This window comes from Pagrus major, chromosome 12 (genome assembly GCF_040436345.1).
Source record: "Pagrus major chromosome 12, Pma_NU_1.0".
NCBI lineage: Eukaryota > Metazoa > Chordata > Actinopteri > Spariformes > Sparidae > Pagrus > Pagrus major.
Genome location: NC_133226.1, coordinates 11,339,457 through 11,366,142, shown reverse-complemented (window position 1 = coordinate 11,366,142; position 26,686 = coordinate 11,339,457). Strand labels below are relative to the sequence as shown.

Below are 26,686 nucleotides of genomic sequence, written 5' to 3'. Positions count from 1 at the left end.
TGAGTTTGTCTCACCAAATTTAGACTGTGTTCACAAACAAGCAGTGACGCTATAATAGGCTTCGCAGCAACATCTGTAATCACACCACCGCGTGATGTGCAGGAGCTTTCAGTAAACTGTGAGAGAAGTAATGAGAAGGAAGAAGAGTCTGGCTGAGGATCTGAGGAGTATCTTGCTCTATGAAGCTCTTTGGGGCTGCATGTTTGTATGAAAAATGCGACACAAATAAAATTGAGTTGAGTGTGCCGATGGGAATCCTTTGCATAAGTTCATGTGGTGAATGCCTTTTTGTATTAGAGTAAAACTCAATTATAAGCCCCAAAAATGTGTCCGTTTGGAAGACAACAATAGCTGATTCATATCTAACTCACTTAATGACCAGGTTACAGTTTGACCCTTTGACCCCAGTTTTGTCTATGACTCTCAATCGTGGCCTCCTAATTAGTTCAACTTTACAATTGGCTCTTTCATATACCCCTGCGACTTCCCGTCTACCCAGGCTCACTGTTGTTTTTTAAAAAGACAAGACAGTGAGGAGTTGTTGTACTGGTTGTACTTGTTTATTGGGGGCAAAGGAATCTCTGCAGTCCAGGTTTAAAAACTAAATGGGGGTGGAGCTGGTCTTAATGCATAGCCAAGATCCACGTGAGTCTAGTTATAAGTCTGAAAGGACATAAGCAAGAACTTATCTGGATATAAAGAACTGTTATTGTTTTTTATTGCATGTCAACAGTTTGTTGTATTTATTCACTTAAATTTAGTTGACTTTCTTGATTCCATATTTGCATGCTGGTCATTCATTTGGGTGATAAATTGGTTATGAAACAAAAATCATTTTATTTTTTTGATTCAATGTTTAATTTAAATTCAGCCAATATTATGTAATTCTGCATTGTATGTTTGCCTGGCATAGAGTGTGTCCTTTCAAATTCCTTCTCAGCACATTAAATATGATGCTCATGTTTTCAGTAGCATGCTGTTTTTGTTTTCTTATTCCTGGAATAAAAACATGGCCCATCTCTCTGACAGAAATAGCTTTTGGCAAGTGAGTCGTAAACTGAGAAATTGTATCACCATAGATAATCAAGTTAGACGTTGCATGGGAAAAGATCAGATATTAGCTTTGGGTACAGCACATGATAGGTAAAAAAAAAATCTTGTTTTTCAATACACAAGCAATTCAAATGTTCAAAAACTAACAGACCACAAAGTTGTAGCAGCACGTCACACAGTTAAACTACCGTGTCCTGTGCGTGTCATCGATCACATGTATGAATGGTGTGTTGTACTGTTAATGCATGCAACAAGTCCAGCTGAGTGAGTGACATGATGAACCGTGTCCATCATTTCATAGTTTGAGTGCTTGTTGTTATGACTAAGACAGAAGCAGTGACTCAGATCATGTTTTGCTTAGAAGCCTTTAACAATGTTAAATCACCCGATAAGCTGCAGGGTCGAGTGGTTTGGCAGTGAGTCAGGCCACCAGCTGCCGGCGGCCATTGTGTTTGGGGACTGACCTTTGTCACAGAGATGGAGAGGAAGAGTAAGAGAGGAGAGCAAAACAATCCTCAGCTGAAAGAGTGATATTGTATCAGGGGAGCAGCGTGGGCGTGTAAGAGAGAGTAACATGTCATGTGTGACTTGTAAGGGATTCATGTGATACCTGCACGTGTAGGCCTCTATGTTTCTGTGCTTCAAAGCTTTTCTGTATGCTTGCAAGCTTGTTTAAGTGTGTGTGTGTTCAAAGTGTTAAGTAATTGGAAAATTGATTCAGACAAAGACTAAGATGTGATTTCCTGACGTGCTTGTTTTGCAAGGGTTTTGGAACAGAATCACCACTTGAGTGTTTGTAGAGCTGAACATTGCAAAAAGAAAGGACTGACGAGCGAGACCTCCTGACTTGTGAACAGGCTTCTTCCATTCCTTTAACTTTCTTTCCATTTTGAAAAAAAAAAGAACCACATTGTAAGATAACCACAGGTCGTTTCCTTTCATCCCTTCCCATCCTTCCTTCTCTGCAGTTTCCCTTCCCGTCACTCCTCATTGTAAGTGCTGATCTTGCAAATGTTGCCCATCTTTGTTTTCTCAGAGCAATCTGTGATTTATAGGTTTGGGAAGGAGGAGAGGAAAATGAAAGTAAGCATAAGCGTTGGAAGTTAGTCCAATGGATTTTGAAAAAAGTGTTTTTATTAACTTTACTTTTTGCTTATAAGTCTTCCAAATATTAATTTCAAAACTGTTCTGTACATACATACATCAATACAGTGTTCCAGACTTCAAGAAAACATAATAAAAAGACATTTGGACATGACAAGTCAGAAAAGCACAGGTGTAACTTGTAACATTAAAAATGGCTGTATTCCACTCACTAGGACACTTCAATCAAACTGAGCTGTTGTTAATGTTAGTGGTTCCATCTGTGCTGTTACTGCAGTGAAAAGTTTGTTGTCTTCAGGATGTCTATCTTCATTTTTTTCCCGTTTCTCAGTCTACTATGCAGTCTCATTTGAGTTTATTCCTGTTGATATGCTCTTCTGTCTTATTTGTGTCTCATTAAATCAGTCTTACAAACAGTTGTGTCCATCTTCTACCTGTGGACATGTTGCTCTGGTGTAGTGTAGTGCATTGTTAATCAAATGGTATTGTGAACAAAAGTTAACAACCTGTAACCTGGCTAGAACTGGCACTCTAACTTGTTGTACTGGAACACAGTCAACTCGGGTATGACGTCATTCCAACTTCTGAGGTAAATGGTACGCACCAATATACTGTTAAACAAAAGCATGTAAGCACAGTCATGGTGAGTGTGTTAGCGTGCCAACATTAACATTCAGCTCAGAGCACTACTGTGCCACGTACAGCTTCACAGAGCTGCTAGTTTGGCTGAAGAGTCTTGTTTTCTAAAGTGTGTGAGAGCCTGCAGCACCTGCAAACAGACAAGATTAGATCCAAAACAAGTTAGCTTAGTTAAAGATACTGTAGCTTTAGCTATTTGTCCTTTTGTCTTTTCTTTGATAAATCATTTAAAATGAACTCCTCATCGTAGGTTACATCTTCTTCTCATCTTGTGATTATCACCTCTCTGTGTGTCTTATTCTGTCTCCTCTTCTCTTTCAACAAGTGAGCTAAATACAGCAGCTATGACTCAAACTGACTCACACCTTAATCACTTTCCTGCGCATGTAGGCACACACACGCAAACACACACACACACACACACACACACACACACACACACACACACACAAACACACAAACAAAGACTCCCCAAGGTGTCCGCAAGCAAAGGTAGCAGCTGTTCCCAGCATCACATTGCATGTTTTAGCAGAGAAATATCAAATATCTGAAAAGTTCCCCGAAACGTTTGAAGAAGTGCCTCTGGAGATGGGATACACACACACACACACACACACACACACACACACACACACACACACACACACACACACACACACACTGTGAGAGAGAGAGAGAGAGAGAGAGACTGTGAATAGTCTGGTGTGTCTTACTACTAATGCAACTTGTATATGCCAGGGATGGAGAGAGTACACCTAATGAATGGCTGAAAGCTCTGGCCTCCCTCGCACTCACACAAACATGCACTCCCCCCACTAGACAGGATCAAATGTCCTGAGCTGCTCTTTTGTTGAGTTTTGTTAAAAAATGTCATGATATTTAAGCTAAATGCTAGAAATGACAAAGAAAAACTGCAGCTTGTTAATTATCCGTGTCCTTTATGGTTTAATGTCAGTCTATGGACTATCTACTGATCTCCACCCTCTTAAGCTTTGTTTATACGGCCTCCGCAGACAGCACGCAATCTACTATGGCGTTTATGCTCAGTATGCTGCAGTAAATCTCTGAAACACTAGAAGGTGAACAAACAAAAAGAGAAGTCTACGTGCGTTTACCAGAAGAACAAGGCTACGTGCACTACACTTCAGCTCCTCAATGCTTAGTATCTGATCTATTTATGACTATTAAAAAGACAAAAGCCACACGAGTGACATGCTAGAATCAGAATCTGTATAAACCCTGCTTCGCTCTTTCTCTTTGACAGCCTCTCCTAAAACTTCTCTCTGTCTGAGACTCTGGCCTTTCTCCACGGCCCCTTTTCTCTCTCTGTTCTTACGCAACCAGCTCATAAATAGAAAATGGATGTGTCACTCAATTACTGTATTTATACTGGTAATGGACTAAAGGCTCAGGCCAAGGTTTATACCAGTGCCCACACAGTGTTTTAAGCCTACTTCCATTAACTTTATTTTTGCTCCAGTATCAAAACACAGTGACTCATTGATTTCTACTGCACAGGTGGATAATGTGCTCGGCTTTTTCTTCTATTTTTATTGTTTGTTTAGCAGCTTAGAAATCGATAGATCTGTTTCAAACTGGACCTGACATGTGTGCAAGCATGAACGAATGCGCCAACACATGTAGGATGCAAAGGTGAGGGAGGAAGGATGGGGAAAGCTTGTCATCCGTTATTTTTCCAAGAGGGAAGAAGGTTTGTCTTTCTGTTTTCTATTCTTTACATGTTCAGTTGAACTACTCAGCAAAGTGTTGGTGACAGGGTATGAAGCAGAGGCCCTTCAGGTTTGCCCGTCCAGCTGTGTGCTGTGTTTTTTGTTGTTTTAGCTGCTGATGGAGTTAAATTGGTCCCAATCCGCCATCTCTTCCTGGTCTACGCTGTTTGCCTTATCCCAAGCCAGGTGGTTCCTGTTCTCTACCTTGTTTCACGGCTCTGGTTCTGCTTTCAGAGAGCTACCAACAATTTGCAGGGCTGGTATTTATGTTGAATCATTGTTTTTAGCATTAATAAAAGATTTGTGTTTGTAAGTGTTTTGTAGAGGAAGAAATTCAAATGAGCTCCAAAAGATGAGCATATTGCATATTAAAGTGCTTTTAGCTATAGAAAAACAATTGCATGCAAACAATTATGCATGCAAGCTAATGCAAGTTTTTTTCACTAATCAATGGATTCATTGTTCATTTGGTGACTAAAAACATTTCCAAAATTGGACAACCTCAGTGTTTTTCAACACGTCCTCACACCTAATGACTGAATAGGCTGCCAGTGACTCCCAAAACAACACAAGACTGTTCCCACATCGATATATGATCATTGAGAGTACCAGCGACCAGACCGGACCTTTGTCGTCACGTGGTTCTCGTTATTAATTTGGTTAGGTTTAGCTACAAAAACTACTTTCTTAGGTTCAGCTAAGAAAACGACTTGATAAGGTTTAGGAAAAGATCATGGTTTGGGTTTAAATAAGTACGCTATGTAACATTAAAGATACATTACGTATGTGATGTATTTTAGGTATGTTACGTAATTAAAAGAACTCGCCAATGACATTCGGTTTCGTGCAGGGATCAGTGGTCTCCTGAATGAAAGTCCTGTACTTGCTGTTCCAGTCACCAAACTCATCATCCTCCTCGTGCGGACTTTGTTGCTCTTTCACCTGATTTCCTCCTTTGCTCCCATCATAATTAATGCGGCCACTAGAGGTCGCCACCTAAAATATACATAAATATGGGTCGTATTAAGCTGCTTGCAAAGACGAGACATATACTGCTACTTTTTTGGTGAAGATGGGCTGGTGCTTTTGTAGTTTTGGCCATCACCAGTTACTGTAGCATTTTAACTATCAACCTGTCAAATTCTGGGGTTGTAGTGACACTGTTAGCCACAGCTTAACAACACTGTACAAGAGGGCAAGCAGCATGACTAATCAAGCAAGCAGATGGTTCAAATAAATCTCTAGTGTGACAGAATTCTATAAACTGCTGATGGGAAACTGAGAACAGACTGGATTTAAAATATGCGTCACATCTCTCCATTGCATTGTAAAACTGCATGCATGCACAGCTAGCGTACTTCAGAGTGGAACCACAAAGTAACTCTGAAATATCTATAATAGGTTAAAACTTTTGCCTTTGCTTTTACTTCCAAGTAGGTATCAGTAAACCGGTTAAATTTTATTAATGTATCAGATCCCTTGTGTGGAAGAATTACAGGTAATTGTATTAAATATAAATGCACCTACTTTATATTATAAAATTGTGTTAAGCTGAGTGAATTGTTAGCGTAGCCAACATAAATTATTTTAAAACCTTTGAAATCAAAGTAACATTTCCCTTTAAATATTATGTTTTGAAACAAGAGAAGACTTCATCACTTACAGTAGTTCCCAAAATAGCACTTAATGCTAATAAAATATCTACTGGAGTCTTCATCACTTACAATAGTTCCCAACATAGCACTTAATGCTAATAAAATATCTGCTGGAGTTTATAGGGTTGTTTAGCAATACCCACTTTACCCACAACCTTGTATGTACATGTAATTACTTTGTTTTTATTAGAAGAGAAGAAGATAATTTGCATTTAGCTTCAGAAATTTCCCTGCAAATAGGTCCTGATGCACAGACATGATTAATTCCTGGCACGCGAACTCAATATAAACATTCATTTTAGCTTGAGAGTAAAAAAAAACCAAAACACACAAAAAATAGTTTTGCAGCCTAAATGACAAGACGGTAATCCTCTCAGCGTGGGATCCAGGCTCATTAAAACACACCGCCCCTCTCGTCATGAGAGGACCCCATCACCGGCTGAACTGTGACCCATTTTGGGTGTGACCCCTTCGCTTAAGAAACCAGTCTGCAGAGTCTATTATTCAACATCCTGGGAACTAAACCTAAACCCAGCACTCCTCTCATGTGTGAGCCAAGCAGAGTTTGAATCAGCAGCTGAATAAAAGCCCTTATGTGTTCTTTCAGCAGCTTAATGGAGCAAACTCTCTCAAGCAGCAGCACAGCAGCACATTTCAGTGTGTGCGTGTGCTTGTGTGTGTGTGTGTGTGTGTAGTTTAGAGGGTGGGACGGGTTCAGGATACAGTGTGTCCTGCAGTTTGAACAATCACACCCAAACTTCCACTTTACCTCAATCAGCCACAGGACATTTCCCTCCTCTAACCTCTTGCTCCTTTCACTTCCCCTCTCTCTCTTCTGTTTTAGCCATTTTGCACACTCTGTACCTTTCCATTCTTTCCATTAATGTTTTCTTTCCCTGTCTCTCATTCTCTCAGAAGGTCAGCTCATTTGAAATCAATGGCGGCTTTGCTGGCAAAAGGATTCTCTTTTTATAACAATTTAAAATACTTGTTTGTACTTTGACTCAAGTAACTGAATTTATCTTCCTGACTGTTGAATTTGAAAATGTCAGACTTGGGCGAAGGGATGTGTCAGATGGGAAGAAAGATAAAGACTAGCTTCAGTCACCTACCTCAACATTGCATAATACTATTATGGTGCGTTCCATTTACCTTGGAGGTTGGGGCTGGGAATGACGTTATACCTGAGTCGACTGCGTTCCAGTACAACAAGTTGAAATACCAGTTCTAGCGAGGATTGTTCTCTGTTGTTTACCATTCCAGTTGATTAACAATGCATTACACTGTATTTTGCGCATACAAACAACAAAGCATCATGTTCACAGATAGAAGTTGGATAAAGCTGTTTTTAAGACTGATTTACTTCAACACAAGAAAGACAGAAGTGCTAATAAACAGTATGTTCTTCAGCTTTTATAGCTGTTAATTCTCTAATTTTGGAGAGACACATGATTATTTGCTTTTCCCTCATAAGACTGATGTGTGATAAACCTTTCTATCATAACAAATATATTTATAATTTTAGCATCAGTAAATTGTAAAGTGGTTGGTTTGAAGTTATACTGCTGCAGCCAGGATGCCACATTGGCTCTTTGACCTATTAATTATAAGTAACAATTTCTCCAAGTCAACCAAAAAACACGTCCAAACCCTACAAGTACATAAATATTCATCATGATAAATTTATAGTAGAAATTGGTAAAATGTCAGTGCTGCTCATTTTGATATGTATATGTGTTTTCTCACCACAACACAAGCCATGGGTTGAGGTAAGGATGGGTTCAGTTCAGGCCGACTTCCTTTTTCAGAATAGTCTGTATCTGCAGTAGTCTTACAACGTGGGACAGTCTCAGTTTCCTCATGAACAAAGATACACAAACAATCTGCTGTACTGTCCAAAAGGCCTCTGCACATTTGTTCTCTCCCTCTCTGCCTCTGTATGTGTTATGACACCGCCCCCTGGTGTTCATATTCGGTTCTAAGCACCACAGCTTCCAAAGGGAGGGTCAGAGGGTGGAGCTCCACCTCACTGTGCTCAGCTCTCAGGTACATTTTTTTAAAAAGCTGTAAGCCAAAGCTAGCAAAGTGGGTAGAGACTGTTCGTGGTGGTGACATGCAGAGCCACTGATGTACAGTAATGAGAATGGACGGCACAATCAAGCAACCAGATGTTGCTCTTAACTAAACGCAGGTTAGATTTGAAGGGCCTAACTAACAATGGGGAGTTTTGTGGCTGATCTGTTTCTGCTCCTGCTGGTTTCCACTGGACAAGTTTATGGAGGTAAGACACTGCAGAGGAGGGCAAAGCACTCTTCCTCCTAACTGCGAGATGCAAAAGTTTAAACTAAGAAGAACTGTCCTTCCACATTATAGCTCAATGATTTGTGGCATGGCTCTGATGGAACTAGGAAAGCTGTAAAAAGCTTTCCCTTAGAGAAACATGTAAAAGGTTTTTTATGGTCTTTTGACGCATACAGGCTGTGGTTGTTGTCCTGAATCTCATCACCTTTGAATGAATTAAAACAGGAGATAGTAGTAGTGTTGTAAATGCAGTGCTGTTGTTTGTACTACATTTGATTGAGTGAAAATCTGTGACAGTTGGCAGCTTAATGTTTAATCCAGTCTAATATTGTCTGTAGACATAATGGCAATATGCTGCTGGATAATGGATTACATTTTGGTTGGGTGCTTGTAGTTACTTATGTTAATGCCGTGGGAAAATGGTTACCTGATCTGTCAAACTGCTCACCAAATGCCCCCCTACAGTTTGGTTTATAAGAAGGTTTTACAGTGTTCAAGTGTTTCTAAATCTACACACACTAGACTTCACTTAATTCTTCGCCTATTGACCTTAAAGCTGCCTCAGAGCTGTAATCTTAATAATTTCCATTTGAATGTCATCTAACACCGGTTGCTGCATGTACAGGAATAACATTTCAGGTATAATGAAGACAATTATACATGTCTCTATCCTCGTCCCTGCACTTGACAGCGAATTAAAGACCTGCATTCACGTTCGAGGTGTGTCTGTCGCTGTAGGAAGATTACTAATAATCCAATGTTCACTGGTATCATAGAAGCAGATTAGAGATAGATGGACAGACATGGGTTATACTGACAGCGGGCTTATAGGCTTTATACAGAGCGGCATGCTGGGCCGGCCTGCTGACTGAGTACTTCTCACTGGGACCAGTCTTATAACACACAATAATAGCCTTGATAATAAACTATGGTTTTTTGCAGGCAGTGCATTTCCAACCGACCCAATCCTGCAAACGGATTTAAAGGCAATAAATCGATAAGCTGTTCAGACAAATGAGACCAGTGCAGGATAAAAATATAGAGTACAGACGAACAGAAGTAAAAGATGATGATTTTTCTCTGTTTCAGAGACTAAACACTAAGTTAAATGATGAATGGTAATGGTTTTTGGTAAAAGTAAAAGTCTAGCTTGTGTTGCCGAAAAAATGTTGTTCTGTGATGTGGGCACATGAATTAATGGCTGTTGTGTAATTATCCTGGAGAATTTCTAACTAATTCATTCATAAAATGTCTTTGCTTCAGTTTTTCTCCCAGTAATACCAATCAACCCTTTTTATCGTGTTTTATAAAACAATTTCTGTGGTTTTAGTTTGAAAACTTTTTTCTTTTCTGTGTTTAGTCTCACTGCCACTCCATACTGTTGAACTGTGAACAATAAACACACAAACACACACATCTCCTGACCTCTATTTGCTGTGTGTTACTTTTTCCACAGTCAGACAGTCATTTGAAAGAGTGCTCCAATAGAGCTGCTTTGTAGGTCAAATTGATTAAAATCAAGACTGTGCCTTGTAATTGCAGATAGACACAATTACAGAACCCTAGAATGGAAAGGTGTTAGGGCTGGAAAATATATATTTTATGGTGATTTGCAACTATTTATCATCTTAGATTTTGGAAACCGTTATATCCTGATATTGTACGTGTCACCTTATCCTGGTTTCAAAGGCTGCGATACAGTAAAGTGATTCATTGCGATATTATTTTTGAGCCATTACGCCCAGCCCTAGTAAGTGTTGATCAGTTGTACATCATTTCTAAAGGTATTTAGTTAAAAGCATGCCAGATGAAAACATTTAAATATAAATGCAGCTGAATTACTTCATGCATTTTTAACCATGAAAAAGGCATGACTCCAGGAATGACAATGCACATACTAGTGGTCGGTTGGTCCTCTTTGGTCCAGACTGAAATATCTCAACCACTATGAAATTGATCGCCATGAAAATGTGTACATTCATGTTTCCAAAATACAAAATCTGAATTATTTTGGAGGCCCTTTGACTTTTCCTCTTGCACCACCACGAGGTTGACATTTGTGGTTTTTAGTACAGACGTTTGTGTTTGTACAACTCAATGTCCAATCTGCGTCATTTGGGTCAACAGTGAAGTCTAATTAGCATCTGAACATGTCAGAATGGCCCGCTCCAGAATGCATTAGTTGTCATTAATTGAATTCAGATAGCAGGTGTAAAGTGCACAGTAGACACCACATTGACAAGCCACTCAATACAAATTAGTGGAATAGCCTTTGGAGGCGGAAGGCCTTTAGTCACCAAATGTTTTTGTGTCAGTAGATTGTTTGTATGTAGATGTAACTGAGAATGTAATAAAAAAAATAAAAAAAATGCCAAGAAGTTCTGGCATTAGATCTAATCAATATCTCCACTCTATAATCACATTGAGTGTCAGTAAAAACTTTCGGTATAACTTTATGGACTTCTCGTTTGTCTTTGTTTTCATTGTTGTAGTGTCGTTCTACGGCGATGGCTACATCCACCTACGGACAGTGGAGGCGTCCATTGAGACATTGCTCCATGTACGATTTCGAACCTCCAGTCAGACAGGGCTGCTGTTTTTGGCAGCTGGACGCAGAGACTTCTTGCTGCTGGAGCTGATCTCTGGTCGCCTGCAGGTAGGCTAAAGTACTCATTAGGACAGTAGTGCACTTGAAAACAACAAGCAAGACAAATCTGTTAATGTGGAGCCAATGAGTCGAACTAAGCCTGTCCAGAGGCTCTCACATAAAGATGCCTCGCACCTTCAAAACAAGAGCAAATATTTTTCCCCTGGGTCATTTTGGCTCATATATATTGGCATTTACTATCCTGAGGAGGGCCCGAGAGAAGACTGAACACACACGCTTGGTGTCAGATTGCTTCCAGAGAGAAAAAAATAACCCCCTGGCACTGGCTTCATTTTAGAACAAGTTCCTTCATGACCCAGGTTAAAAGAGAAGACCGCAATAGTTTAATGAAAACTCCAACATGGCAAGGGAGCTGCTCATGAGAGAGTTTGGTTGCATTTGTGTTTGTGGAATAGTCCTTAGATCTACAGTTAACAAGTCCCTTGATGCTGTTTACAGTTGTGCACACTTAAGATCTAATCACTATGTTTTGTCTGCTTTTATGTGTTTTGCCTGTCTTGAAACTCGATGTCTTACTAATTAAAGTTTGTGTTTGGCATATAAATACATCTTAGAAAGGCTTCCATTTCATCTGTCTTGGCTTTCATTCCTCGCATTCCCTTTAAATCCCTCAGGTACGCCTGGACCTGGGCTCTGGTGAGCGTTCTCTACGTTCAGAAAAGGGCATCCACCTCAGCGACCTGGCATGGCACTCCATGAAGCTGACCCACGACCGCCATAATGTCACCATGACCGTGGACCGAAACGCTCATACCAGTCTCCGTATGCCAGGACCAGATCTGGAGCTCAGTGTCGAGGATGGTCTTTTTGTTGGCGGGGCAGCTGGACTGAACCACCAACACCTTCTCAACATCTCCTCTGGGTTTAGAGGTTGCGTAGATGAAGTCGTGTTCAATGAACATAACCTGCTGTCCAGCCTGAGGCCTTATTCTGGATACAAGAGTGTCCATGAGGTATCTTTGGGCTGTAGTCCACAGTTTTCTGCAACAGAAGAAGATTCTGTCAGTTTTTTCAGCTCTAAAGCCTTTATTTCTCTCCCGCCGTGGGAGGTGCTACAGGAGGGGGTGTTTGAATGCCACTTGCATCCCTCTGCTAGAGAAGAAGATGGCATGGTCATGTATAGCTCTGGCAGCCAGGGAGGGTTTGTTTCCATAGAGATCAGAGATGGTCACCTGGTGGCAACAGTGGGAAATGAAGGTGGGAGTAAGATTGAGCTGCGTTCTCTAACATATGTCCTCAGCAACCACACCTGGTACCCAATCCAGCTACACCTGCTGCCCCACAGCGTCCAGCTGAAGGTGGGTGAGGAGTTGGTCAAGGCCGACCTGAGTCTGGAGCTCCAGTTCATCCAGCTCAATGGGCCTCTCTTCCTGGGAGGGCTAAACGAAGAAGCCTGTGGTGAGGCAAGGCGAGCCGGGCTTTTGACCGTTGTGCCAGGGGGGCTACTGGCTGGGGGTGGAGGCTCCTTTAAAGGCTGCCTACGAGAAATTAGGGTGAACACACAAAAAATGGGCCTACCTCAAGCTGTCATCAGCAAGGACATCACGGTGGGCTGTAAGACAGAGCAAGCTGCCGATGCAGTGGCCACCACTGGTCCAACAGATCATCCTGATTTTGATGTTACGACCACACGAGCAATTCCCAACAATAAGAAGAACCCTAACTTTTTGTTGCTGAGAAAGCTAGAGGTAGCGGAGGGAGGCCGGGCACCACTGGAGCCCAAACACATGAGGGTAGGACTGGTTGTCTACTTCACTTTTAGTTATTTGACAGGTTTCTTATGTATGAATGTCAATAATATTATTATATAGATATTCAGTTTTCTCAGGATGTATAAGTCAGTTCCTATTTGTACTCCCTTCTAGGTGAATCTGGATTTCCGGAAATTGGGCATTCATCCATCCCAGTTGATGTTTCGTGTTGAGGGGCAGCCTGTCCATGGCCAGCTCCGGTTGGACCTCAGTCCAGACCATGAAGGCAGTCTGGGGAAAGGGCAGGAGAGGACTATCACAATAGGAGCAGAAGAGGTTGACCGGACTTTCAGTATGCTGGACCTCTGGCAGGGCCGGGTGATGTACGTTCACAGTGGGTCAGAGGACAAGCAGGACTTCTTCATGTTTTCAGTCCTCTCCAGTAAAAAGAAGGAGCTGCCTTTGTTTCTGAAGGGCAACCGCCTGCACCGCTTTGATATCGGCATCAGCCCTGTAAATGATGCACCTGTGCTCAGCCTGCCGGAGGGAAACCTTTTCACTCTGGTGGAGAAGTCCAAACGACCGGTAGGTGTAACAGAATGCCCAGACGGTATGAAAATGTGTGTTAAGTACAAACTGAAAATTCACACAACCACAATGTCCCCAGCTGACAACAGATGTGCTGAGAGTGTCGGACCCTGACAGCAGTCCTGCAGATCTGGTGTTCAGCTCCCTGGGAAACCTCAGCACGGAGGTCGGACACCTTGAGCACCAGGATTACCCCGGCAGGTTTGTGCTATGGCTTGTGAGGCTTTACAGTGCATCGCAAATCTTCTTACAACCAGTCACAGAGGTCTTTTGGAGAAGTGCCTATCTTTATTTATGTAATATCTATATAAGGGCCAGGCTAGAAAAAGAAAGATGCCTGAAATGTTTTATGGTATCAAAGACTCATTGAAGGTTGTTAAATGTTAAAACAATATTTATCCAGATGAAGTAAAATATTAAATACACTGTACCTAATATCATCAACATCTAAAAATACTAACCTTTCGAGACTCCACTTTTAAGACTTTAAAGCATACAAAAATTCATAAATAATTGAACACATAATTGTTGACACACACGTCATATCTATACATGCCTACATACACACATATCAGGCATTCAGTGGCACATACAGTATACTCTAATGTACCTTTATGTATATATATACACATATTCATATATATATGTTCACATATAATATCAAAACTCTACAAAGTGCTGTATTGTAGGCAACTGGATGTGTTTCAGTTTCTTGTTCATATTCAAGAAACTGAAATACGTTCAGTTGCCTACGATACAGGGTTAGGGTTAGAATTACCATGACCTGGATGACTGAGAACCTTCATCAACAATACTCTGCAAACCTACTGATAATACAATATTGTGATGATAACTAAATTAACAAAACAGAACAACAAATTTAATAGGATTGTATTTTTCTTCCAGGGCTATTAATTTGTTCTCTCTGAGTGACCTGGAGGAGGGTAAGATCTGCTATGTGCACACTGGGGTCCCCAACTCCAGACTGGCATTCAGGGTCAGCGATGGGGAGAAGGTAAGTAAAGTATAGCTTGTAATAAACCCATAAGCTGTAACATAAAGAGTGTGAGCTAGCTTTTGGGGGTGACTTTGGTCATGACTGAAAATTGGACAGAGTTTTCTATACTTTGTGTTTAGGGCTAATAAGGAAATGCAGGCTAACATGTTAAACTAAATGGGTGAACATGATAAACATTGGTTTGTTAGCAGTGTTGATATTAACATTTAAAGCACCACCGTGCCTGAATATAGCCTCACAGTGCCTCCTCTCCTCCCTTGTTTCCGATGCCTTTGTCTTGAATCATTTCCTATCCTCACCTCTGGTGTTTCATGTTCCCTCTCCTTTCCACAGTTGAGCAACACAGTAGTATTGAGGATTATGGCGGTGCCACTCGAACACAAACTAGTGAATAACACCGGGCTGGAGGTAAACCAAGGCGGGGCTTCCATCATCACAACCGATCACCTTGCAGTACAAGTTAATGTGGCTGATCAGGCAGTGGATATCCTCTATGACGTTACTGAGCTGCCACAGTTTGGTGAGCTCCAGCGGTTGCATTCAAGTAGCGAATGGAAGCCGACAACTTCCTTCTCTCAGAAGCTTCTAGAAAAAGAACGGATCAGATATGCCAACACTTACCATGGCCTTCAGTCTGGGAGCAACATCACTGATCACTTCAAATGTAAAATCAGCATTGATTCCCAGGCCACAGAGGAGGTTGTTTTCCTCATTGCAGTACGCTGGATCCACTTCAAGGTCACACGCAGCAAGATGGAGCTGAACGGTGTTCAGACTGCAGCTGTCACTCCCGAGGATCTCCATGCGATTTCTAAGGTTGTTAAACTCAATGAGAGCGACCTCTTCTTCAGGCTCCTAACAGCACCAAAGAAAGGGAGGCTGTTCCTCAACAACAAAGTTCTGCAAAGGAACTCAACCTTCAGCCAAAGGAACATCACAGATGGCTTGGTGAAGTACGAGCTGCTCACCAGGCTCCAGGATGACACAAGAGACACGTTCAGCTTCCAGGTGTTTTCATCACATGCCAACTCAGCAGCTTATGACTTCAGAATCAACATCAAAGCCGAGTCGTCTGCCATCACGGTTGTAAACAAAGGCCTGTCAATCATGGAGGGAGGAAGTAAAGTCATCAATAAAGATATCCTGTTCACTCACACAGCAAGTAACCGGGAAGTCCACTACAACATTACAGTGAGCCCCAGGCACGGGCAGATACGGAGGATCAACCTTTCCAACTCAACTTCCATTAACGACAACATTAAGACGTTCACAAATCAGGATATCATTGAGGAGAGGATCATGTACGTTCACGATGACAGCGAGACCAAGCAGGATTCCTTTACTTTTCAAATAATGGTTTACAAACCGCACAAACACACCAACAAGAAGGAGGATAAAAACAAAGCCGAACACACCTTTAATATCTCTGTGCAGCTCGTCAATGATCAGAGACCTGTCAGGGTTGTCGATAAAGTTTTCCATGTGGCCCGAGACGGGCAGAGGTTGGTGACGTTGAATGACCTTCGTTACCGGGACGATGACTCGGACTTTGAGGACAGCTGGTTGGTGTACACGCGGAGAGGGATTCCCATGGGAGAGTTAGTGCTGGCCAGCGATACAACTCACAAGCTGTACGAGTTCACACAGCGGGACCTCGAGCAGGTAAACACACATTATTTGTCAAGAGCTTTGGTTGTACGGGTGGTAAAATATTTAGGACCACTTAGTCATAATTTCAACAAACCTCTAGTGATCCTAAACATCTGACTGATCCAAATAATGGATGAAAGCCTTGCAACTTCCCAGAAGAACTGATGAAGCTTTTTAATAGTTGAACTAGTTCACAGGAAATATGAATCTAAAGGTAAACACCTGCTGTAATACAAACAAATACAGTACACAGGGATGTGGTGAATCATAAAAATGAGGGTAAGGGCACACACTTTCAGATAGTCTTTCCTTAAAGGTATTTATGTGCTACACCTGGTTGTACAAATCCATAGTTTCCTATAAACACACCTGGCCAGCAGCTGCATGAAGTGGGCGTAACTTTTAGATTATCAGTTTTGGAAAGCTGCAAAAATTGTAGTCCCAACGCTGGTTAGGTGTGCAGGAAGGCAGGTTTAGATGATTTTTGAAGATCTGATAACCACTTTAAAAAGCAAATCCAGCTGCTTTTTACTTTTAGATAAAGAGTAAGAGTAATACTAATGTTTCTTCAGTTTTTTTGTGCTGTTTTTTTTTATCTGCAGCAGCATTTTACTCTTCTGTCATCATCTCCTCCTCTTTTCTCTTCGCTCAGAAAAAGGTGCTGTTCGTCCACAGAGGAGTAAGTTTTGGGCGTTTTGTGCTCTTCGTAACAGACGGGAAACATTACGTATCAACACTGCTGGAGGTGATTATAATATCTTCACACTTTATGTATTTTACGGTTTCATTTATTTATATGTTTTTACAGGAAAAATGCTGGAGGCAAGATGTTTGTTTTTTTCAAGTTATGATAGTTTGTTTCATATTTAGATTTTCATTCAAATATACAGTATAAAGCCTAGTGATGCTGCTTTAAATAATAAATAATACATTTCTGTCTCTGCTTTGTAACGCGCTGGTGTAGGTGATGGCTCAGGATCCTTACCTCCAGGTTGAGAACAACACAGGCATCATGGTCCAGCGAGGCGGGATCACAACCTTGACCTCTGCTAACCTCAGCGTCTTCAGCAACCTCGACATCCGAGACCCACAGGAAGTGACGTTTGAGGTCTTCCTTCCACCCAAACATGGTGTGCTCTGCTTTAACGATGGAGATCAAGAGACTGTAACAGAAGCAGATGCAATTTCAATATTCACCCAGAGAGATTTGGTGGCAGGGCGCCTGGGGTATCAGCATGACGGCAGCCACGAGCTGTCAGATGGGTTCAATGTGACGGCAAGAGCAATGGAGAAAAGTACAGAGAGGCGACTTGAGAGAGGGAGGAGGGAGGTGCATCTGGACATAGGAGTGCCGGTGAAAATCTACCTGGAGAGTCACCAGAGGCCCCCAACGGTCATAAATAACCATCCAGTGGTGGTGGCCGAGGGAGAGAATGTCTCCATAAGCAGGGAGCACTTGGAGGTAAGCCAGTGATCATCACATAGTACATGAATCATTTATTAGCTACTTAACCAGTGTTCACTTTCAGATAACAGATAAATAACAGTTTTATCTACGTAGGGTTTCACATTTTTGGAACACGTGTCACTTTACAATAGGATAAAACATACAGCAGACAAATAAAATCATAAAAGACATTAAAAGCATCAGTGTTAAAGGGGATGTTTGAATGTAATAAATAGTTTTTAGCATCAGCCTTTTTTTCTTATATGTACTGTTTTCTTTGAACAGGTGGTTCATGAGGACAGCCAGCCCTCAGAAATTGTTTTTACTGTCCAAAGTCCTCCCGCCCTGGGCTCCCTTCTGAGGTTTCCGCCCAGCGACAATCACCATCACAACAATGGAGAACAGCAGCACCTCTATCAAGTACAGTCCTCCTTACTTCCAACATTTAAACCAGATTTTGTTGGGTTTAAAGCTAAATAAGTAATTGGGCTCCAATCCGATCAAACCAGACCGACCCAAATCTGACATTTTTGAATGTTTAACTTCTAATTAATAGTTACTTAGGATGGTTTTCTTTTAAATCTTTAACTCCAAGTGTTGCTCAGTTAGTAATGAATATATAAGGTTATAGAGATGTACTAAAGATTTAAAACCTCATTTTATTGATTTTAATGAAAGCAGAGTAGTTTACAGGTCAAAATGGGACTAAAAAGCCCTGTAGAGCTCAAGAAAATGGGTAAACAGTTGTGACCCACCATTCAAGTGTCAAAAGATTCACACACAAATAGCACTTGATTTTTTTGTCTGCTCCATTCCTCTACGCAGGGCATGAGAGAGCAGCCAACAACCTCCTTCACCCAGGAGGACATCAACCAGGGTATGATCATTTACCATCAGCAGGCTGCAGGAAGCACCAACGACTCTATTCTGCTGGAGGCAACCAACGGGCTCACAAAGGTCGGACCTGTCAGGCTGGAGATTGATATCATCCCTATCCTGCTCCCTCTACAGGTAAAGAATGTGTGTCTAGATATCCAGATCCTCAGAAAAGGAAAAAAATGCATGAAAAGGGAGATAAGCTTTCTTTCTTAACCAAAGGATTACACAAAGGAGGAATCAGTTTTCAGTTAGCAAACTGAGTGACCCACCAATCAATCAATCATCTGGTTGATTTTGTAGGTGTCTGACTTGACACTTGATGAGGGCTCGTCCCTGCCGCTGACCTCTGACATCATCAAGGTCACCAATCATCACTTCTCAGAGATGAACTTCCTGTACCAGGTCATCATTCCACCGCGACACGGACACTTGGAGCACAGCCGGATCCCGGGGATGCCCATCACTGCTTTCACTCACACTGAGGTTTGACTGAGCACAGACACATACACTGAGGACATGTTTTGAAATTGTTATTTTTAAACAGGTAATTACGAAGATCTGTGCTGTAAAGAGTGTTGAGGTGTGATCCAGTAGAGGTGGATCATTAGCAATGCCCATTTCTCAAAGCAGCACTTTAGTGTTCCTCAAGGGCATCGTCAGGAAAGTCATCCCAAAGATACACTTAATTTCATCTTGCCATTAAGAGGCCTGAGAGAGAGAGTCTCCTGTTGTTTTGCTCGACATTATTTGATCAGTACCATGTTAGGATCAACTTCAACATGAATCTTCTCCATCTCACTTCTGTTTGCAGGTAGAACGTGAGTACATCTCTTACATCCACGATGGCAGCGACACACAGGGAGACAACTTCACCATTGTGGCCAATCAGACGGAAATCAGAAAGCACAGTCTGCCCTGCACCGTTCATGTCAACGTCACGCCTGTCAACGATGAGACTCCTGTTGTGGCAGCCAACAAGGGTTTGAAGGTGGGGAGTGACAATATACTCTCACGGGATATGTTCATCTAAACATCATCTAAAGGTGATAATCTTCCTGTCCTTTCCTTCCATCTTTGCTCTCATTGCCTCAGGTGTGGGTGGGCTCAGTGACAGAAATCACCGTAAATGAGCTCAGTGCAGAGGACTCAGATACTCCGCCTGAGGGGCTGGAGTTCGTTGTCACACCACCGAGCAACGGCCACCTGGTCCTGAAGAGCGCCCCCTCCAGACACATCCTGAACTTCACCCAGGATCACATACAAACTGGACAACTGGTGTTTGTGCACAGTGGTAAGCATACTTTGCTATTTAGAGTATTTTTTTCTAGATTTTTTAGACGAACAGATGAAGGAATAATCTCTCTGTTTGTTAACGTTGACTCTGCTCTTGTGTAGGTGCTCTGACAGGTGGCTTTCACTTCCAGGTGAATGACGGCGTGAACTTCGCACCTCGCCAGATCTTCAGCACAACTGCCCACTCTCTGGTCCTCACCCTGCTGAGGAATCATCCAATGGAGGTCTACCCAGGTAAGGTTTACAATAAAAAACTGGTTCAACACTCTGGGCTTACACACAGCTGATGGTAGCAGAGGTGCTTAGTCAGACATTCCTCTGCTCAAGTACAGTATAGATGGTTTTTAAATCCAAACTCTTGAATTTAGTGAAACCAGCCTGTTGATCTACCACTTGTTTACATTGGTATTCAGAGCATTAAAGGTCATGAAAAGATATTTAGGACAACATTTTTTTATAAAATCTTTTTCATTGTTTATGTTTTTTCTCAGTTTTTTTATCTTGGAAGTGGGTTTTAGCTTAACATTCTTACTTTGATTGAATGAATCTGAAAAGGAAAGCGATCCAAATGTAGCGCAGTAATATAACAATGGCACTGGGTGGCATCACATGTCTGAGCATTAGCCCGCTGCATTATGTTTCGGCAAACACAAACAGGTTACAGTCCCTCTGGGCCCAGTCGGTGCCAGGCTGGTAGTGCCACTCTCCAGGGTTAGGTGGTTTTAACCTGTAAACATACACACTAATCTGTTGTCTGTCTGATCAAGGTTACATAAGTGCAGCTGCTATTCTGATAGATAGACAGTAAAAACAATATCTTTAACAATATATATTCCTTGTGATCATAAATATATAAACATAAAATGACATTGAAAATATTTCACTTGATACTAAAAAAAAATGGACACAGCCACAAAAATCTGAGCTCTACAAATATTTTTTTTCTCTATAAACAACTCAAAACATTTTCACTGCCAATAAAATGCATTTAGCAGCACAAACTACAAATATGTACTGATGTATTCTTCTACATGTGGGATACTTTTTCTCTTGTGTAAGTTGTTATTGTTGGTAACCCAACCTGTCAGGCATTCTTTTCGTGATTTAAAAGAGGGTTAGTTATATTAACTTTTTATTTATATATATATATATATATATATATATATATATTAGGCAATGTAAGGCATGGCAAAATTATTTTCCTCTAACTCTCATTGTGTCTTTGCTACCGTTGAAGGCTCTGTGACACCAATCACTGTGCAGGAGCTTCAGGCCGTAACCAACGATGTCCACGACATCAAACGGAACCACTCTGTGGTGTTCTCAGTGACCGCTCCTCCAAAACTCGGTCGCCTGGTCCGACGTATGCCCGACAACTCCACACAAGACATTTCCACGTTCACACAGAGCATGGTAGGCATGAATTATTGTGTGCCTCTGCAGCTAAAGGCAAACTTTTGCTGATTCAGATAAAATTCTCCCTCTTCATTTCTTTGTCTCTGTCTCTCAGGTGAATGGTGGGGTCATCTTGTATGATCAGAAGAAGCCAGAGTCAGTCGGATGGTCGGCTGCAGACTCTTTTTCTTTCACTGTGTCGTCTCCTCCCGCTTTCCTTCCTCCGCACACCTTCTCTATCTTAATCTCCTACCAGGCCAACGAGCATCACGACAACCCTCAACACAAGACCAGACTACTGAACAATGCAGGTACTTTGTGACTGTGTGTGGATAATACACACTTGTACCAGGAAGAATATAAGGTCAAAAGGACCAACTGAGGTGTTTGTATCTATTATTAAGGTGCTGTGGTGGCTGAGGGAGGGAAAGTGATGATTGACAGGTCTAAACTTGATGCCTCCAATCTCCTCGAGCAAGTCCCAGAGCCCCAGAGGAAAGATCACCACATCCTGTACCGTGTGATTTCCCCTCCGCGTCACGGGGCTCTGTCTGTACGAGGATACAACCTCACCAGGTGCTTAATTCAGTTCAAGTTGTCTCGTTAATTACCGGAACACTGAAATTACACTCCTCCTTCATTCAGCAACAACCTTACAAATATTAAGTAAACAATTGTGTTTCTCTTTCCTCAGGACCCAGCCTGATTTCTCCCAGGTCACCCTAAACAAGTTCGGCATCACATACATCCACGATGACTCAGAGACGACGAGCGACAGCTTCACTTTCCGGGCCTGGGTGGCTCCTTTGGATCTCTCCTCCTCCTCTCACTCCTCCACTTCTTTGTCTGCTCTCTCCTCTGATTCCTCCTCCTCCTCCTCCTCCTCCTCCTTTTCCCCTCTCTATTCAGCCTCATCATCCTCCCTTTCGTCAGTAGACGTGATTTCTCATCGCCGTGTCAAGGAAGGCCTGATTGTGACGGAGAAGTTCAACATCACGGTGACGCCAGTCAACGACCAGCCACCGCTCATCAGGGGCAGAGCACCGAGTATGAAGGTCGTCGTCGGGGAGAGAGTCATAGTTGGACCAGATAATCTGCAGGTGGGCAAGTGTGAAGATAGCAAATGAGGTTTTTTCTCACTATCATAGGAAACAAAATTAAACTTCTACTATACGTAAGCTACCTATAGAAGCCAAAAATATCTTATTTTCTAATTACCCAGTTGCTTCTTAATAATGGTGTAGTTTTATAAAAATGTAACCCTGTCAATCTCCATGTCCAGGTTGAGGATCATGACACCCCTCCAGAGGAGCTGCACTACCTGGTGATCAGTAGGCCCAACAATGGCTACCTGACGCTGGGGGAGAGACCAGAGCCAGTGACCTCCTTCACCCAGTACGACGTCAACCACGGCCGGCTGCACTTCATACAGCAGGTGAAGAGTCAGGAGATTTATTTTTAGCAACTGTGTCCATATTTTACGTGATTATTAACAGAATCTGGTGGCAGAAGTTAAACAATGTGCAGGCATCGCTGTCTACCAGTGTGTTTTGATACTGACACTAGGGGTCGCCAATGACAGAAATGTATTCTGGGGTTTGAATTCTGATTTTTGTCCTCCACTGTGTCATTAAGTTAAAGCTTTAAAAATAGAAATTTGTTGTACATAAAAAGGTTACATGTTATAGAAAGTGACCTGTGGATGCAGTAAGAATCAGAGCCTTTCAAAGTAGTATTTATTGTTCTTTTCACGACTTTTGGCTAGCAATTGTGTGGAAATTAGCCTGCTTGCGATATGTAATTCATTCATTCATTTCTTATTCTCTTTAAATTGACATCATTGTTGTATGATAATGCAGTGTAGGTTGATTTCTTTAAGCGTGTTGTTAACTTTTCATTCCCTTTCTTCCTGTCTTCTCTCCTTCAGGGTGAGCCCTCAACAGGTGTTTTCTATTTCAATGTAACCGACGGTCATCATCGTCCGCTCTACAGACTCTTCAGTTTGGAGGTGATAAAGCCATCTGTCTCCATGGTGAACAACACTGGCCTATCATTGGTTCAAGGCAGGACCGCTGTTGTCCTGACAACCAACCAGCTCGCGGCTCAAATCAACAGCCGCAGCCCGGCCAACATCACCTACGCCGTCACCTCACACCCTCGCCACGGACGCATCGCTATTAACGACCAGGAAGTCACGACCTTCCGCCACGAGGACCTGCAGTTCGGCCGTGTCGTCTACCACATGACTGAACTCAGCGAATCAGAGGACAGCTTTCAGGTGTTGGTGTCAGCCTCGTCTCCAACTGTCGACTATGGAAACGTGACAGCACAGACGGTGAAGGTGACTGTGCGGCCTCTGATCTACCTGAGGGAGCCAGTGAGGGTTCCCAGTGGCATCGCTGTGAAACTGGGGAAAGCCATGATCGACGCCTCTGAGCTGGCGAGGATCAGCCGAGCCGACCCGGTCTTTGAGGTTCTGTCTCCACCGAAACATGGAAAACTAGTCAAGGTAAAGCTGCTCATTGTAAGTGTTTGAAAGAGCTTAAAGGAAGCTGACATGTGGTATTTTTGCACCGTGTGTTAGTTGCTTGTCTTTGCATTACTTTCAGTTTAAGACACAGACAGCTGAAGTCTATTTCCCGATCTCAGGAACGTTTTAGCGAAATGAGTAAGCCTGTAAAATGACTGTGACTCATCTGTTTTAAATTTAAACTCTTTAAAACAGTTACACAATACCAGGCTGAAAATCAGTGTTTCACTACTCTTTCAGGCTCAAAGTTTCAAGTCTGTTGTAACTAATAATGTGGTGCTGAATTGTCAGAATTGGGCGCTGTAACCTCATCCTACTTTGTGATGTCACGGTTTACTGACACACGCAAGACTACACCACTGCATCACTGCTGTGAGGGGAGAAGTTGAGCCACTGGAGATCAGCAAAGTCGAAACCCCTCTAAACGTCTTATTTCAGTGTTCTTTATCTTCTTTCTCTTCTGTGTCTGTCTGTCATGTATGCAGATGACCTATGACCCTAACCGAGCATCAGAGGTCCTGAAGTCGTTTACATTCAGAGATGTGGTGCAAGGCCGGGTTGCCATCGAGGAGACTCTCAGTGACGGTGACAACCAGCTCCTCAACAACAAATCAGCACTTGCAACCGCTCGAGGCCACACCCCCGCCACACCTCTCAATGATTCTTTCATCTTCCTAGTGAAGGCTGGAACCGTCCAACCAGCAAAAGGAGAGCTCCACTTCACCATCTTTCCCCACCACCAGATGCATCATGGTCCGAGCGGTTCAAATAAAGTAGATGGCGCAAGTCGGGAACACACGACAACCCATCTGCCCACACAAAACAGGACTACAACCGAAGGAGGAAGAGGTGGACGAGGGGGATCCACGACGCACAGCGGGGCCGGGGTGGGTTTGCCCCCCCACATTTTGTCACATAAGAACCACAACAGGACGCAGCACAGGCTGAGGCCTCACGGTCGCTGGGGGAACCACACACGTAGTCATGGAGGACGATCAGGGAACGGCGCAGATGGAGCAGGAGGGGCTCACAGTCATGCCCCACAACCCCACACTCCTTCTGTCTCAGACAAACACGGTCCAGCGAGCCCTCCTGACACCCACCCGGTCCACGTCGAGGTCCTCCCTCGCCCCGCCTCCGACCCTCTCCTCATCATCCTGCCGCTGCTGGCCTGTTTGCTCCTCATCGTAATCCTCGTAGTTTTGATTCTGGTGTTCCGCCGCCGCAAGGAGAAAGCCCGGCTGCGGCTCCTCCAGCAGCTCGCTGCGGTGACGTTACCCACTGAGGACAGCCCTTACCTGGCCCGGGCTGAGCGGAGCGTGGCTATGCCCTCCGTGGTGGTCACCCCGCTGGGCCCTAGAAGCTGCCCTGCCTCACCCAGAGTATCCATAAATCCCAGGAGGAGGAGTCTGGCTCCTGGGATGACCTTCTGGGGGCCATTTGAAGCAGATGGATCAGGTGGTGATGGGAATATTAGAGGTGGGAACAATCGTGAAAGTGGTGGTGGTGCAGCCGTCACTATAGGATTCAAGACCACTGTGAGATCTAGGTCCCCGACTCCGACTCTTAAAGAGAACCAGTACTGGGTTTGATGGAGGTAGCTCAAAGACAAACTGTGCCTTACAGGTGTTTTTTTGGTGTGAAGGGTGTAAATGTGATGTGTGTACCATTGAGGGGACATCTAAGGCACATGTGACCTGCTCTGAACTTTCAAAAAGAGGACAAAATATGCACATTTGTCAAAGAAATTGTTTCTTTTTTGTAGGAAATGAATGAATGCCATTTTATTTAAGTCAATTCACTGAACCAACTTAAACTGAACACACTAACCAGCTACCTATAGGAGCTGTCAAGTACTATTCAAAGTAAACAGAATCCATTATTAATGCTTAGGCAGCTGTTTCTCATCGTCCTTTCAAGGCTTGTTCCTATTTTTGCACAACTTCACTGCAATAATGTGACACAGACATGACCTCATTGGTTTCTTTTGCAAAAAGACCATATTTGTAACCAACACAGTCTGACTAATTCCTGAAAACACGTCTATAGTTGTGATGGATATGGTATATTTTCGTTACTGTTGCTGAATAAGGAAGTGAAACATAAAGTGAGTGAAGCATTTACTGTAAAAAATAGTCTGATTTCATGTAGCTGAATTTTAAGTTTGCTCCAATGTGAGTTTGTAGTCTACAAAATTGTAACTGTATAAAGTTGATGTGTTACTTCTTCAAAAGTATTTATGTCAGCTGGTAAATCATAGTGGCTGTACTGTAATAACATTCATCCCTCCTGCACAGGCGCAGGTGTCATTCACTGTTCAGCACTTTCCCCTTTCCTTTGACTGAGGCAGCGAGCTGTGTAACTGTTTCTGGTAGTCCATACAGTATTAACAAAGCCATGATTAGTTTCCTCGGTTCTTGATCAACTCAATATTCTTGTCACACTTATACCAGCCTCTGTTTTGCCATGCACTGTCAAAGATTTATTTTTAATAAAAACATTTCTTAAAGATGTCTGTGTGTTGAGCTCAAACAACAGTCAGTGGAGTAAAAACTAAAAAAGAGGATCAGAAATCGTCCTTTTGTGCAATGTAGTTGTGCTCTTTTAAAGGAGACATATTATGCTCATTCTGACGAGGCATTTCGGGAGCAGTGATTTCTGTGGGAGAGAGGAGCTTCTGTTGGTCCAGACTTTGACCTTTTTAACTTTCAAGATCTTTTACAAGCACAAGAAATACAGTACAATATAAAACACTGAAGGAAAGGAAAAAAACAAAAAGCATAACAGGTCTCCTTTAACGATCAACAGCAACAGGCTGTTCATCTGCTGACAGTGATGACGCACACATTATAAGCCGAGTACTTGAACACACACAATTGTCTATTCTTTACATCGGTTGTATGGCGGTATTTTATGACGATTACATAAACTACCTTGAGGTTTTATGTAACTTGTAAAAGTAGGCCTCAGCCGGCAGAGAGATTCAATAATCAAGGACAAAGCTTTAGCCTCAAGGTAAATATTCAAAGTCAGTACGTGAATGTT

At 42.5% G+C, this 26,686-nt stretch overlaps 1 protein-coding gene across 1 annotated transcript; it reads left to right on the top strand.

The window, feature by feature from the left end:
• The first annotated feature begins 8,398 nt into the window (after positions 1-8,398).
• LOC141006329 (chondroitin sulfate proteoglycan 4-like) lies at positions 8,399-25,544 on the top strand. The gene is made up of 22 exons (XM_073478497.1): positions 8,399-8,462; positions 10,975-11,138; positions 11,765-12,883; positions 13,016-13,426; positions 13,509-13,630; positions 14,336-14,444; positions 14,781-16,109; positions 16,750-16,842; positions 17,062-17,559; positions 17,830-17,964; positions 18,370-18,555; positions 18,724-18,906; positions 19,235-19,411; positions 19,516-19,714; positions 19,819-19,950; positions 20,954-21,129; positions 21,227-21,422; positions 21,516-21,687; positions 21,806-22,211; positions 22,394-22,546; positions 23,039-23,620; positions 24,127-25,544. Exons 1-22 carry the CDS (start codon positions 8,399-8,401, stop codon positions 25,231-25,233), a joined length of 7,713 nt encoding a protein of 2,570 aa, XP_073334598.1. The 3' UTR covers positions 25,234-25,544.
• The last annotated feature ends 1,142 nt before the right edge of the window (positions 25,545-26,686 follow it).